At 43.7% G+C, this 15,184-nt stretch overlaps 1 protein-coding gene across 4 annotated transcripts in view; it reads right to left on the reverse strand.

Moving 5' to 3' along the window:
- The window catches only part of DOCK5 (dedicator of cytokinesis 5), a 148,010-nt gene that overhangs the window by 47,038 nt on the left and 85,788 nt on the right, over positions 1-15,184 (reverse strand). For all 4 annotated transcript variants that reach the window (XR_004693959.2, XM_035138774.2, XM_035138777.2 and 1 more), the window contains exons 22-28: positions 13,317-13,451; positions 11,536-11,647; positions 10,122-10,192; positions 7,035-7,141; positions 4,823-4,959; positions 3,445-3,540; positions 869-967 (exon numbers count right to left, since the gene is read on the reverse strand). Coding sequence is in view for 3 of the 4 variants with exons in the window: in XM_035138774.2 (XP_034994665.2) it covers positions 869-967; positions 3,445-3,540; positions 4,823-4,959; positions 7,035-7,141; positions 10,122-10,192; positions 11,536-11,647; positions 13,317-13,451 (757 nt within the window). In the remaining variant the exon portion in view is untranslated. The remainder of the gene's footprint in view (positions 1-868; positions 968-3,444; positions 3,541-4,822; positions 4,960-7,034; positions 7,142-10,121; positions 10,193-11,535; positions 11,648-13,316; positions 13,452-15,184) is intronic.

Genomic DNA, 15,184 nt, shown 5'->3' on the forward strand with positions numbered 1-15,184 from the left:
GACCCTACAGTAATAAACACACAACTTCATTTTCTGGAAGCCAACCCTGATGGCTCAAAATTCGCCAACTTCCCATCAGACCAAATAAAGTCAAAGCCCTTCGAAGTCTTGGCAGAGCTCCACGGTGGAAGAGGCAGAACGCCACTCCCAGTCCACCCCCCCCCCAAGTGAACATAAACTTATGCCAGTCTCCAAACTGCTCTCCTTACTGGTTTTTCCATGCCACAGTGCTCAGGCCCTGAGCCAGCCAAAGACTGAATGAAAGATACCCCAAAGGATCAGGAGGCAGGAAAGGAAAGGAAGACTAGTATTAAACCAGAGCATGAAATCAGTCATATTTGCGTAATGCTTTTTGCATAGTTTATTTTGTTTCTGCTAGTTGTGTGAGAGGGGCTATGAACACAAGAAGCTGCCTTATACAGGCTATTTGTCCATCTAGCTCAGTACTGTCTGCTCTGACTGGCAGCATATGTCTAAGGTCTTTCCAATCAGGGCTGAGTCTGGTACCTTCTGCTATTGCCCGCCCCTGTTCTAGGCCTTTGGAAATCTTATTCAGCTATGCCTCCTGGTTCCTGCAATTCCAACAGGTGTGGCTCACATACTTTCAAAGCATATTTACATAACTTTAAAGGATTGGAAACCTTACTTTAATCTTTTTCTATTTCTTTAAAGAAACCTGAGATTCTTAAGCAGTTAAACTCAACCAACCACCACACTGTGTATCTCTTAGAAAATATGCACCTCTGATCACAACTCAGGGCCCTGCACAAAGGAAAAGGACCCAGTTTTCAAAAGACAAAGATTAGAGACCCACTAGGCATGAGCTTCGAAACCTCCTCCTCCCACATCAAAATGCAGTCGGACTTACAATAAGATCTTGTCTGGTTTTGAACGTGCTGATGTAGTGGGTATAATGTGAGTCATCCATTTGTCTCAGGATGGCCGTCATGCAGGCAACAAAGCTACCCTGCAAACAAAAACAAACCCCTTGTCAAATGGGCACATGCGAGCAGATGAAGTGACTGAAAAGGGTATGAGGTTCTGCTTGTGGGCTTCACAAAAGCATCAAGTTGCTGGGCAAGATGGAACTTTCATTTGATCCAGCAGGGCTCTTTTTAAGATGTGGAGCGATACATGTCAGTTCTCAAAGCTGATTGGTGGGGGGAGAAAATGCAAACCACTCACCACCCCAAACGCTTGCTCAACACCAGCCTTCACCAACCTGCGGCCCTAAAGATGTTTGGATTAGAATTCTCCATCAACTTTGGCCAGCACTGTGCTAGCAGGGGCTGATGAGAGTTGAAGCTCAAGCATCTGCATGGGGCCTGGCTGGTGAAGCTGCTCTGCAGACATACAGAACATCCACAGCAGTTTCTGTCCTGCCATGACTTACTTTTATAGCCACTTTTGGGTTTGTTGGGTTTTCAGCATGTGTTGTAACTTTGCTTCTTGAAAACTGTGTTATGAGAAGTTAGTTACCTGAGACATTTGGTCAACGGGGGGTGGGGAGATAAGTATACATGAGAGGAATACAGTTTACCTGGTACTGGGACCTGTGCTCAGATGTCTCAAAGAACCATGGTTTATCGTAATGGAAACAAGTGGGCTCACATCCATCCCCAGCCTCCTTGGAGAAGGTCAGACAAACTGCTTAGTTAGTACTAACTATGGTTTGTTTGAAATAGCCAACTTCAACAATGGCTTGTGAGGTTTTTTTAAAAAAATAAAACAAAATATAGTTAAGATTAACTACAGTTTAGGGTTAAGCTGCAATGCAAGGGTAGGTTTCTCTCCATGATAAACCACAGCTTATTGTGACATCTGAATGCAACCTCCAGTTCCAGGCTCAGTATCATGGCTTAGCTGCAGGGGCTATGACTCACATATGTCGCTCCCCCTGCCCTCTTCACATGCTCTGATTCTCTCACACACAGTTAGTCTGCAGTCATGGTAACTTGTCACAAAACCTGAAATTGGTAAACTAAGCTTACCATGAACCATAGGTTGCCTCCTACCCAGGACTGGGAACCCATGTCAAACCATACATTCCAATTCCGTTCTGGGACAACTGTGCTTTGTGCCAACCATAGTTGGACCAATGTGCAGTTGCAATCAAAATTATTCAACCCTCATTGCAAATTGGGTTTATTATCAAAATTTACAGACTGCAAAGAGCAAATCAAGCAAAAGCAATTCAAGAAGTTCAACGTAACAGATGGTTCAAGTCTTTCCTCCCAATTCAGCTGATAACCCCTTCATGGCAAACATCTTTAGTATTTCGCAGAGCAGCCTTTAGCTGCTATGACCTGCTGCAAATGAGACAGCAGCTTCTGGCAACGTTCCTGAGGAATCTGAGCCCGTTCCTCATGAGCAAGGGCCTCCAGTTCAGCAATATTATTGGGTCTGCATGCTGGAACCACCTTCTTCAAATCCCACCAGAGATTTTCTATGGGGTTCAAGTCAGGTGTCTGTGATGGCCACTGTAGAACCTTCCAGAACTTCTTCTGCAACCAAGCCTTGTTGGAATTTGAGGGATGCTTGGGATCATTGTCCTGTTGGAAGATCCAATGACACCCAAACTTCAGCTTCCTCACAGATGGCATTACATTTCCTCATGAATCCATCCTGCCTTCCACATGCTGCAAGTTTCCAGTGTCAGAGGATGCAAAGCAGTGCCAGAGCATCACCGAGCCACCACCATGCTTCACTGAAGGCTGAGTGTTCTCTTCTGCATATGCTTCATTCTTCTTCCTCCAAATATAGTGCTGTGTCTTCTCTTACCTTCTTGGGCCATTCTCTTGACTTAGCCATATTTCTAACATGCAGCCAAATCTGACACTTAGCAAACCCCTAGCCACCTCAGGTATTTCATGTGTTCCAGCTCAAGCACATCAGGTGTGCTTGAGAAAACACCTGTTGCATTTGTGCTGTTGTGAGGAATTCTATTCAGTGGGTTGAATAATAGTGAGACTGGAGAAGCCAGCATAAGTTGAATTTTCAGCTGAATTTGGAGAAACCACTTAAAGCATGCATTGTGTTGGATGGATTTGCTCATTGCAAACATCTGAAAGTCTGTAAATTTTGATAATAAACCTGATTTGCAGTGGGGGTCGAATAATTTCAATTGCAACAATATATGCCACAGGAAACTCTACCAGAAAGGGAAGGAGGGTAGGGAGAGTGTGAACCCAAGGTATGAACCAGCGATGAACCAGTGATGGCCAACATGCATGATTTTCAGTGCTGTGATATGATGGGTTCATCAGAAAAGGCCACTTCATGAGAGCACAGATGTGAGCCCACCAACACAACAGGGCAGTCACACATTGAGTAAAAGGTCTGCCCAGCAGGGTAGGCTCCAGACTGCTAAAGTGTCAAAACAAGGGACATGCACATCAAAAGAAAAGAAAGCAAAAGCCACAGAGTGAAGGGAACTGCTCTCACAATGTGAGGAGACTGTCTGCTCATTCCAATCACTGTCCGGTTTATTCTCCTCAGCAGGCGCTCCATAATCAGCTGGATGTGAGCTGCCGTGGGTCCCTGAGGATATTAAACAAACACAAACTGTTTAGACAGAATCTTGGCACAACACCTCCCACAGGGATTCTCCTTGCAGAGGAACAGACTAGCTGGACATTTATCACAAGAGGTTCCAGAGAAGTCTTCAGCCACCAGCAGAGATGGAGGAATCAGACAATTTCATTCAGTTTCTCAATTTCTGCATCAGTTTGAGATTTATTCATTCTTTTCAAAAGTCCTCATGAAAATTCATCAACAGTTTAGTGACAGTTTCTCCAGATAGACACATTTTTTGCGTGTGATTTTGCCCAATGCACACGTATTTGCAAGCAAATCCCCCTAATGCAACACATTTCATATGCTGTTCATTTCCACCAGTGTATGTACCAAGCATATGCACCTTCCCCTAATAGGAAAACCTTCATACAGGTTACTTGGTTGAAGAACTGTACTGCAAAATCCAGAGAAGTGCAAATTTCAAAGGACAGGAGTCCTTCGGTTCACACATTGTTTTGGAAAGTGCAAATCAGGCATGTTCACATTAAAATCCTAACTGAATATGTCCCACATCTCTAAGGAACAGACAAACAGCCTGTGCTCCTGATCTTTTCTCTCTTATCCTCTCTCCTGTGACTTACCTGAAATGGGACTGGGGGAGAGTCCAGATCACACTGACAAAGGAAGTTAACTTTTCTTAAAGCCCCATCTACACTGTCTATTTAAAACAGTATTATATTACTTTAAACAGCCATGACCCTCTCACCCCAAAGAGTTCTGGGAAGACTAGCTTGTTGAGGGTGCCAAGAGTTGTTAGGAGACACCTCCCCCATCACCCTCACAGAGCTACAGTTCCCAGATGTTAGGGGATTTCCTAACATCTTTCAGCATCCTTAATGAACTATACTTCCAGCATTCTTTGGGGGAAGCCATAACTATTAAATTGATACAATAGCACTTTAAATATATAGTGCTGACGGGTCGGTCCTTGATTGCTATAGTTGAATCTCATTTTTCACATTGTGTGTGTTGGCCTAATCCAGTGATGGGGAACCTCTTGCACAGGCACCTAATTTGGCCCACCAGATGGCTTAAGCAAGACCCTGCTCCCTCTCCATAGTCTGAGTTGACTTCTCTCCCCTGTGATCTTCTGCCCTCCCCTGCTGCACTGCTCAGCCAATCAGTGATTATAGCTAAGCTGCATAGAAGAACCTGCTCTATTAAGTTGTGGGCACCTTCAGTATTGCTGTGGGGCAATATTCCTTCTTCTGAAAAATAAAGAAATCACAGTCATTTAGATACTCACCACCTCCTTCCGATCCAAAACCTCCAGAATATTGCTAAGGAGCTGTGAACAAGCTTCATGATCAGGTTTGTTTGAATTATCATCCAGCTGACCACTTAACTGGTCCACGAGCAAAGGCAGGAGAACATCTCGGCATTCTGTGAAACACAATGGGGAAATATAATAGAGGATCCACACATCGGGTGGTGTGTGCTTGAACTTAGGAATATATTAACTTTGCGTGGCAAGGTCCCAAACCTTCCCGGGAAGTGGAATAAAGACACATGAAACAGTATTTTAGGTTAATGGGCGAAAAAGGCCACAACTTTATTGGTTACAGAATGTGAGTGGTATTGGCTTAGGCCAGGCATAGGCTCTCCAGATGTTTGGGTCTACAATTCCCATCATCCCTGACCACTGGTCCTGTTAGCTAGGGAATTGTAGTCCCAAACATCTGGACGGCCAGAGTTTGCCTATGCCTGGCGCTTAGGCACTGGAAACCACATGACTATATCTGACTCCTGCCTGTCTGCAGGAGTCTCGGAATGGTTAGCCGCCAGTAGGGGGAGCCTCGCTGATGCACATCAACTAGGAACTCCCCCAGGGTCACCGCTAGGGGTCGTGATATGACCCTAGCCCCCCATCTGGGGCTTCGGACAGAGACCATGCCCCCCGGATTCCTTTAACGGAATACCCTTGAATTAGGGGGGGGGTAGGTGATGGCCACTACCTCCCCTCACCTTCAACCTAATACTTCAATGCCTAATCACCAAACCTTACAAAGTTGTGATGATTTGCTACAAGGTAGGTAAAAAACCAAATGGCCGGTACCAATTTGCCAAGTGGGAAAAAATTCCTACCAGGCCCCTTGGACAACCAAGGAGAACAATGGGAGATGGAGAAGCTTGTTTTCTCCTGCTCTGGAGCGTGTAGGACTTGAACCAATGGATTCATGTTACAAGAAAGGAGAGTCCAACTAAACATCAGGAAGAACTTTCTGACAGTAAGAGCTGTTCAACAGTGGAATGGTCTCCCTCGGCCCTCCTTCAATGGAGGTTTTTAAGCAGAGGTTGGATAGCCATCTGTCATGGATGCCTTAGCCGAGATTCCTGCATAGCAGGGGGTTGAACTCAACAATTCTATGATTCTATGAGATGTTTTAGACCACAAACCCCAACATCCCCAGCCAGTATGGCCATAACCAGTGCAATGCATCAGCATCCGCTTAACTCAGCCCAGTTTTCGCAAAATTTCTGCTCAGTACCTTGAGCAGTTCTGCATAGGATCTGCTAGCTTTTGCGTAACTGCAATGTGTCAATATTTACCAAAGTGTGGTTTTGACTACTTGCCTACATTTCAGAACTTTATATGTCTATTCTGTTTTTGATAGGCTAAGAGTTAATTCATGATCTGAAATGGCTTTTGCAATTGCTTAAACCAATAGTCTACTCACAAATCTAAGTTTACTCACAGAAGACCCAAAGGCACTACAGTTTCTATGAGCAAAAATTCCTGCAATTCCTGGCTAATGGAAACTTGCCCTCTAACTATCTCCATTATCACGCTACTCATGCAAATAGACCACTGCCACGAGCCATTCATGGACAGTATAGCAGATGTGATTCATAACCTAATCATCAGTTAAAATAGAGCCTTCATTAACAAAGTAAGAAACCAGACCACCAAACTACACAGGATACATTAATTCTGTGTGAACAAAAAATCCAAATGGCAGAATATAAATGCTACGAATGTACCATTAAATATGAACAACAGAGCATTTTGAAATAAAACAATGTGTGACAATTTACTATTGTTTGCGGGAATACTAGTTAGGTTGCAACAGGAAATCTTTTTCTTTTTCACCAATTTACTAGCATTGAACCATCCAAATGCTTTGTTTTCAGGCAAGCAAATGAGATAAACTTTATTAGATGAGAGACATAACCCAGCATTGTGGTCTGCTCTGCAAGGCAAAGTAGACAGATGCAAGGTTATCCCAGGTACTGCAAGGGAAAGGTTAATCTTGTTCCGATTAGATGTTATCAGGGAGAGGGCATTGCAACACCAAGGGCAATCAGATCACTAAGAAAAAACTCACCCTGTTCCCGTTTTTACACCTCATAGTCTTTGTTTTTATTTGCGATATGCCCAGAAAACTGCATAGAAATGTTACAGATAAAAATAAAGAAATGCCTTAAAACTGGGTGGGAAGTGAGAAAAAGAGACTCACCAGATTGACGGAAAAGGTCACTGTCCACAACCTTCGTCATGCAGTTGAGCTTCTGTCGGACGAGCTGGTTATCTGGGATGCTTTGGATAAACTTGCTAAAGAGGACACTGGGAAGAAGAGTGTGTGTGTGGGGGGGGGAGAGAACAGTTTTGGTCCCATTAGCATTATAAGCTGCAGATTTGCTTATTTATTACAAGGATTTCTATCACACCCATCAAATCTCCTGGTCTTGCATAAATGAAAATCAGAACACACAGTAATAAAAGCAGCAAGATGGTCTCAGATTAAGATTTTTGTGTACAGTTTGTTTTGTTTTTGTTTTGTTTTTTATTGAGGATTTTCTTGGTTTACAAAGGTAATGCAGTGTCTCGTTATTTTTCCATTGTTACACATCAATCTTGCTTGTTGAGACATTAGGAAGAAGAGGGGGGGAAGAGGGGGCGTTCTGACAAGTAACAGAAAATATTTGATGCACAGATTTACAAAGAAAAAAGAAAGCACATGGTTTTGCATCTCCCTCTCTTTTAAGTACAGTGGGACCTCGACTTACAAATTTAATCCGTTCTGAATGCACACTCGTAGGTCGAAAACTTCGTAAGTCGAGTTTCCCATAGGAAAAGCGGTTTCCCATAGGAATGCATTGGAAACGGAAAAACTCGTAAGTTGAGGAAACCGCATCTAAAAACTCGTAAGTCGAGGAAACCGCATCTAGCTGCGAACGGGTTTTCCGTTCAGATGTTGAAATAATCGTAAGCGCGCGGCCACTTTTTCCGCTCGTAAGTTTAAAATGTCAGATGACGAGTAGCTCGTAAGTCAAGGTCCCACTATACATGGTGTTTTTACAACGTCCTGGACTATGTACATGATTCTGCATTTTTGCATGATTTTTTTGCCTCAGTAATAAAACGGGGCTCCCTCTTTCAATAAAATTGTTATCAGATTGTCTTCCCTCTCTGATCCTAATAATATTTGCCAATTTTACTATTTGGACACATTCACAGATTCTTATGATCTAGCCATCTAGTGTACACTAAATGCTAATGCACTGTGTCTTCTATGTACCGTTAAGCAGACCAACATCAGACCAGCAACAGTTAACCTAGAATGTTTGAACTGTTGAGCTGTGCTATGGGAGCTGAGAGCATTTCTCCCCCTTCTTGGACGGATGTGTCATCCTATACTTGGGGTTTCAAGAAGCTACTATGCTCTTTTGCTACACCAAAAATTGACGTTTACGTTGCTCAGATTGACCGGTGACCTTGAAGGGTTTCTGCCTTCTCACTTAACATCAGGCTTGGCTAAGCTGCTTGAAACATCTGCTTTTACTGAATTTTCCATTCTTCTTCTTTAATTAATTAATTACATTTCTATACTGCCCTTCATCCAAAGACATAGCTGCCAAGTTTTCCCTTTTCTCGCGAGGAAGCCTATTCAGCATAAGGGAAAATCCCTTTAAAAAAGGGATAACTTGGCAGCTATGTCCAAAGATCACATAGCAGTTTACAGTAGAATATCTGCTTCTGGACATGTTTCACTTCTGTTTACTGTTAATTTGTGCTGGACACACATAACACGGGATGTGTATATCCCACAATTTCTGCAAGCACAGAATTCAGTAGCCTCATATTCAGCTACCATTTCAAAAAAATAAGATCACACTTCTAGTCCTTAAGGTGGTGAAAACAGGCTTGCAAATATGTGATGCTTGGGGAAGCATCAGGGAAGCCATAAGGTGGTTAGATTGGTCTCAACTAGGGCCAGGGCCTTTTCAGTACTGGCCCCGACTTGGTGGAACGCTCTCTCACAGGAGACCAGGGCCCTGTGGGATTTGATGGAGCTGCTCCGCCTGGCCTTTGGGCTGGACTCAGTCTGACCCCTATGTTTTCCTCCCTTATGGTTTTGATTTGGGCTACTTTAAAATGAGGCTGCATTTTTAAAATTTTAAATTTAAACTGTCTTTTAACCCATATTTTAATTAATTGTTTTTCTTTCTTTTACGTCTTATTGTAATTTTACTGGTGTCAGCCGCCCTGAGCCCAGTTTTGACTGGGGAGGGCGGGGTATAAATAAATTATTATTATTATTATTATTATTATTATCATCATCAGAAGGAAGAAGAGGGGAATGGGCTCTGCTGCCTTTAGCTCCTGCCCCTTTCTGACGACCACAAATGCAAAATTAGGCAGCATAAAGCCACATATGTAAAATTGCATCTATGTCACCGAGTACATTCAACCCATGGCGATTATGGTTGCTGAAGAGCAATAGCTTAGTGGCAAGTGCTTTGAACACAGGAGGTTCTGGGTTCCATCTCCAGCATTTTCAGTGAGATAAGAGAACTGGGAAAAGCTGGATTAGATGGACCAATAGTCCGACTCACTACAAGAAAGTAAAGAGTGAAGGAACAAGCAGGTGCTGCAACATTATGTTGCAGTGTATTGTCCTCCTCCTAAAAGGAGTGCTCTTGTACAGCGTTCCACCCAGCCATCCCCACCAATTAAGGCACCCCACTAATCCCTACCTGTTCTGTCCCCCACTCACCCCTTTTCAACATATTCTCAATATTGCATGGCCAAGGAGCAATTTTGTTTCAGTGGGATGGTTTGTTTCCAGAGTGACTGGAGCACCCCAATCAGATGGGTGGGGTAGGATGATGATTTCTTACTAATTTACTAAAACATGGGGGGACTGGACATGTCTTTTAAAATATTTCTTGTGCTTTTGCAAGTCTGCATCCCTCCACCGCGAATATGCGGATACCTCTTCCTTCTCAGGGGCACCATTCTAACTCTCCCATTGCCAGTGGGTGTCTGAAGGCAAATCCCCATGAGAATTCTGTCTTGCATAATTCCAGCTACAGAGTGCTATGAATTCAATCCTATAAGGGCTCATTAAAAACAGAACAGGGCCAAAAACTGCTTCATCAGCACACACACTCTTTGGTTTTTAGAAAGTCTCTTGACAACTTTGGTGGATTTTCCATCCAATAGATTTAAAAAAATAAAAATAAAATTATAATCCTATAATGCATGGCTATCACTTTGTCCTTCTGCAGCTACTAATCCAAAGAAAATGTTTTATAGCTACCTGAGTTCAACAGGATCGAATACCAGTTTTACATCATTGATGATGTTTGGTAAATACTTCAAAGCAGCACCCTGCAAGATACAAGAAGGAAGTGGGGAAAGAAAGTTAATCCCTTCGCTCTAAAAACTAGACACAGGAACACAGGAAGCTGCCCTACACTGAGTCCGACCATTGATCTATCTTGCTCAGTCTTGCCTACACTGACTGGCAGTGGCTCTCCAGGGTTTCAGACAGGCCCCTTTCCCCAAGCCCCACCTGCATATGCCAGGGACAAAACCTGGGGCCTTCTTCATGCAAAGCAGATGCTCTAACCCTGAGCTACACCTTTTTCTCATTCTACAGGTCTTAATGTGGACCACAAGGCAGTTTTCCTTATGTCACTCCCACCTGCCCTACCCCTGATGTCATGTATGATGTCATTTGTGGGCAAGTAAAGACAGCTCTGCAAAACAAGAGATTCCACCTAAACATCAGGAAGAACTTCCTGACAGTAGGAGCTGTTTGACAGTGGAATTTGCTGCCAAGGAGTGTGGTGGAGTGGAGTCTCCTTCTTTGGAGGTCTTTAAGCAGAGGCTTGACAGCCATATGTCAGGAATGCTTTGATGGTGTTTCCTGCTTGGCAGGGGGTTGGACTGGATGGCCCTGGTGGTCTCTTCCAACTCTATGATTCTGTGATTCTGTGAAATGTGCTCCCAACAAGGGTTTGCCAGCATTATGTTGCCAATGAGCATGCTCAGTTCTCATTCAGCTGTTTGGGGCCTTCCTGATGCCTTCCCTCTTGTGTAGAGATGGTGACATTTTGGCTAAAGCAGTAACGGCACTCTGGTACCTCATCCCAGAAGCACCAAAATTGTAGCTGCCTCCATTTGATTTCCATGGGCAGCTCTCACTATTATCCCAGGAAGCATTTAAAAATTGTTCCTCAGTGTGAACCAAGAAATAGCCTACCCCTTCTACCCAGTTTCTAATTTCCCCCCCCCCAGTTTCTAATTCCATGGGCACTCAGCATGTTCAGTACTGCCAAGGCTGGCTTTTTTTTGGGGGGGGGAGTACCGCTTAGGTTTTTATTTCCTTAAACTTCTGAAAATGTCACATTTATTCAGAAGCTGCTGCTGCTGCTGTCTTCCCTGTCCTGTGTGAATATTGCTCCATTTTGGCTTCACAAGCAATGCCACTTGAAAAACTGAATCAGAATACAGATGGGGTGGCTCACCTGTGGCCATCCAGATGTTGTTGGACTACAACTCCCATCATAATTGTCCATGCGCCATGCTGGCTGGGGCTAATGGGAGTTGTAGTTCAGCAACACTGGGATGGCCACAGGTGAGCCACTCCTGGAATGCAGGCACAGATAAGAAGCCCTTGTCACTAAAGCCACGCCCATTTCAGATAATGGCAACAGACTCAGGCTAACCTTGATCTTGACAGCCTCCTCAAGAGGCCTGTCCATGAGGATGTTAAAAGAGAGGAACAACTTGCGGATGGCATTGTTAAACTCATCTCCATCTTCGCTTTTCCCGTAAAACCTAAAAGAGAGAGAAAGAAAATCACCCTAATTATTCAATTGCTGATTATAGTTAAAAAATAACATTACAACAAAAGTGTATCTTTCTATACATTATGTGCTTTTAGGCTGCAGACCTGTGCAGCCTTACATGACAGTAAGCCCCACTGAACACAACAGGATTTACTTCTGAGTAAACACACAAACTACACACTGTCCTGTTAGCTTTTAATTAGGATTACAGCCTAAGAGAAGCACAAGAGGGAAGTAAAAAAATATGATTCTATATTTAGTGTTGGTTTGAAGGAAAGAGCTTCTTATTTCCACTCACTTGACTTTGAACACAATTGGGCTTTCCTGAAATATGACAATGATTCTCTGGAAATAAATTATGTATAAATAACATGGGGAATTCCTGTAAGCCCAACTGTGTTTGTTCCAGAAAGAAATCACTGTCTGCTGTTCCTTGAACATTAAAACATAAAATCTCTTGGAATGATTACATTTCTTGATTAACAAAGGCAAATAGAGTATATATCCAGCAACTCAGTTCTTCAGCAAATGCTCAGAATAAAATCCTGAGCCTGAAATAGATGTTTGATGGTCGAGAACCTTTTTTAAAAAAAGTTTGCAGGCTTCATGGCTGTGTAACTTATTTATTTTTTATTAAGGTGGGTTGGGGGTGCTAAGCTCTTTCACCTAAAGGTCTCTAGATCCTGGAGGTAACAAGCAGCCATTTTGAATGGTATGCAGTCATCCGACCTAAGTGAAGGCAGTAACAGCATCCAAGTAGTAAGATCCTAATAATTATAGAGAGGCTGATAACGTGCCTAGGTGCACAGGGAGTCAGCGTGATGTGGCGATTATCTTGACTCTCCCCCTTGGACTCAGAATTGGAAGCGCTGGCATTTTTTTTGTTTAAGTTTTTATGATGAAGTCAGTGCAGCACCCCCACTTGGGTCCACAGGTTACAAGCAGGTAAAGCACAGCATAGCTACTTAGCTAAGATGTTGTTCCAACACTTGACACCCCCCCCATGCTCTCCTTTTGAAGAGAAGGGCAGGCACAGCTGATTTACGTAGTTGACATCTCAGGACTGAGCAAGCACACAGAGGCTGAGCATGAATGGCCTGCCCATCACAATCGCACAGCCCAACCTACTCACAGGGTTGTTTGTGAGAATAAAATGGGGAGGGGAAGAGGCATTATTCCACCTCAAGCTCCTTGGAGGAAAGGTGGGGCACACATTTATGAATAAGTAGTAGTAGTAGCTCAACTGGAAAAGTACGAATTATGCCCATGTTTTCCAGCCATTAAGGGATGCGGGTGGTGCTGTGGTCTAAACCATGAGCTTGCTGATCAGAAGGTTGGAGGTTTGAATCCCCGTGATGGGGTGAGTGCCCGTTGTTCGGTCCCAGCTCCTGCCCACCTAGCAGTTCGAAAGCACGTCAAAAGTGTAAATAGATAAATAGGTACCGCTCCGGCGGGAAGGTAAACGGTGTTTCCGTGCGCTGTTCTGGTTTGCCAGAAGTGGCTTTGTCATGCTGGCCACATCACCCAGAAGCTGTCTGCAGACAAACACCGGCTCCCTCAGCCTATAGAGCGAGATGAGCGTGCAACCCCAGAGTCGTCCACAACTGGACCTAACGGTCAGGGGTCCCTTTACCTTTAACCTTCCAGCCATTGCTTACCCTAGGTACAGGACTCGCGATTGAACTATGAACCGGAACAGGTACTTCAAGGCTTTTAGAGCGGCAAAGAGCAATTCCGTCTTGCTGGAGTCATCTGCGTTTCCAATGTAATAGTTTAGAACCTTGGTAAGTTTTCTGGGGCAAGAGAAAATAAGTAAGTGGGGGGCTACATAGGGAGGGACAGATCTGTCAGTTTAGGTTTCTCCCCCCCCCCCCAAAAAAAATTCTTAAATTCAGTTCTCTACATTTCTGCACTAATTTGTGCAGACCTTTTTTTAAAATAAATAAAAGTCCCCATGAAAATGTCCTGTCATTGCAATGCACTTTTTCCTCATAAACAGAATTCTGCAAACGTTCTCCTGTAATAAAATGCAAATTGGATTTCATTTCCATTGATAAAGGCATCTTCATGTGCACTTACTGCTAATATATACATTTTTGTACACATTGGTTGGAGACCTGCATTGCAAAATCCCTGTTCTTCCATCAGACTCCAGGTGGCAAGTGAGTGTGAGAGTTTCAAGTGGCCTTCCATTCACACACAGACTAGCTTAGTGCCACCAATATTGTTGCATCAGGTGTCTTCAGGCTCTGGATTGTGTCCAACGCCATTCCTACTCAGAACAGACCGACTGAGGTTAATGAAACTAAGTCTCGACCATTAACTTCAATTGGTCTATTCTGAATAGAACTCGTATTGCTAAGCTGCTGAGTAAGTAACCCTATTTAGTCATTATATTCCCAACATGATTAAAACTGCATGTAGAACGAATGAGTGAGGCCATGTATACTAGCGCCCTGCCCCCCACTGTCCATGGACTAGGTGCATGGAGACGTAGAGGCTGTTCCTGTGAGCTGGAACCAATAGGCCAGAGGTGGGAATCCTTAGGCTTAGGGACTGAACTCCTGTCTGACTTTCAGAGTTCTCTCCAAGCCAAACACACACCCAAACACCCGCCTGCCACCTGATGTAAATGTGACTGAACTCTAATAATGCCTTTTGCTTGTCTGGATGGAAGCTAGAGAGGGATGTGTGTGAACAGGTGTGGGAAACCTTTGGCCCTCCCAACATTGCTGAACTGCAACATCCATTCTCTTTGGAACCGGCCATGATTTCTGGAGCTGATGGGAGATATAGTTCAGCAACATCTGGAGGGCCAAAGGTCCCTCCACCTGGTGCAGAGGACTAGCCTATGTTTATTCCACTGCCCAGTTTCACCTCTACCCCTGCTTATCACTGCCATGTGACTCTTCAAAGGTTGTCCAGAAGGGAATGTGGCAAAAAACTGAACAAATAAATAAATAAATAAATAAATAAATAAATAAATAAATAAGGACCCCAACTGCAATATACATTTGAAGTAGTATCATGTCATTTTAAACAGCCATGGCTTTCAGAAAAGAATGCTGCTAAGTGTAGTTTGGTAAGAGAGTTGTTATTCCACAGAGCTACAATTCCTAAGATTCCCTGGGAAGAGGGATTGATTGTTAAACCACTCTGGCAGCTGTAGCTCTATAAGAGGAATAGGGGGTCCCCTAAGAACTCTCAGCGCCCTAAAACTATACTTCCCAAGATTCTTTGGTGGAAGTCACGGCTGTTTCAAGTGGTATGATACTGGTTTACATGTACAGTGCAGACGGTGTCAAGGACTTCCAGCTGCCTTCAGTAGGTTAAATGCAAATATAACACCCACCCCCACAGAATGTACTAACACACGAGGTTGAAATTCATAACCCTCTTCTTCCAAATAAAGGCTCACTATGCTGGATTATAGATTAGGGACTTGTTTTAAGCAGAAATCTTGCTACCTTGATGTGTCAAGAGCGGAGAAAACCCACACAATTTGAACCATGTGACAAGCATGTAA

This window comes from Zootoca vivipara, chromosome 15, assembly GCF_963506605.1.
Source record: "Zootoca vivipara chromosome 15, rZooViv1.1, whole genome shotgun sequence".
Lineage (NCBI taxonomy): Eukaryota > Metazoa > Chordata > Lepidosauria > Squamata > Lacertidae > Zootoca > Zootoca vivipara.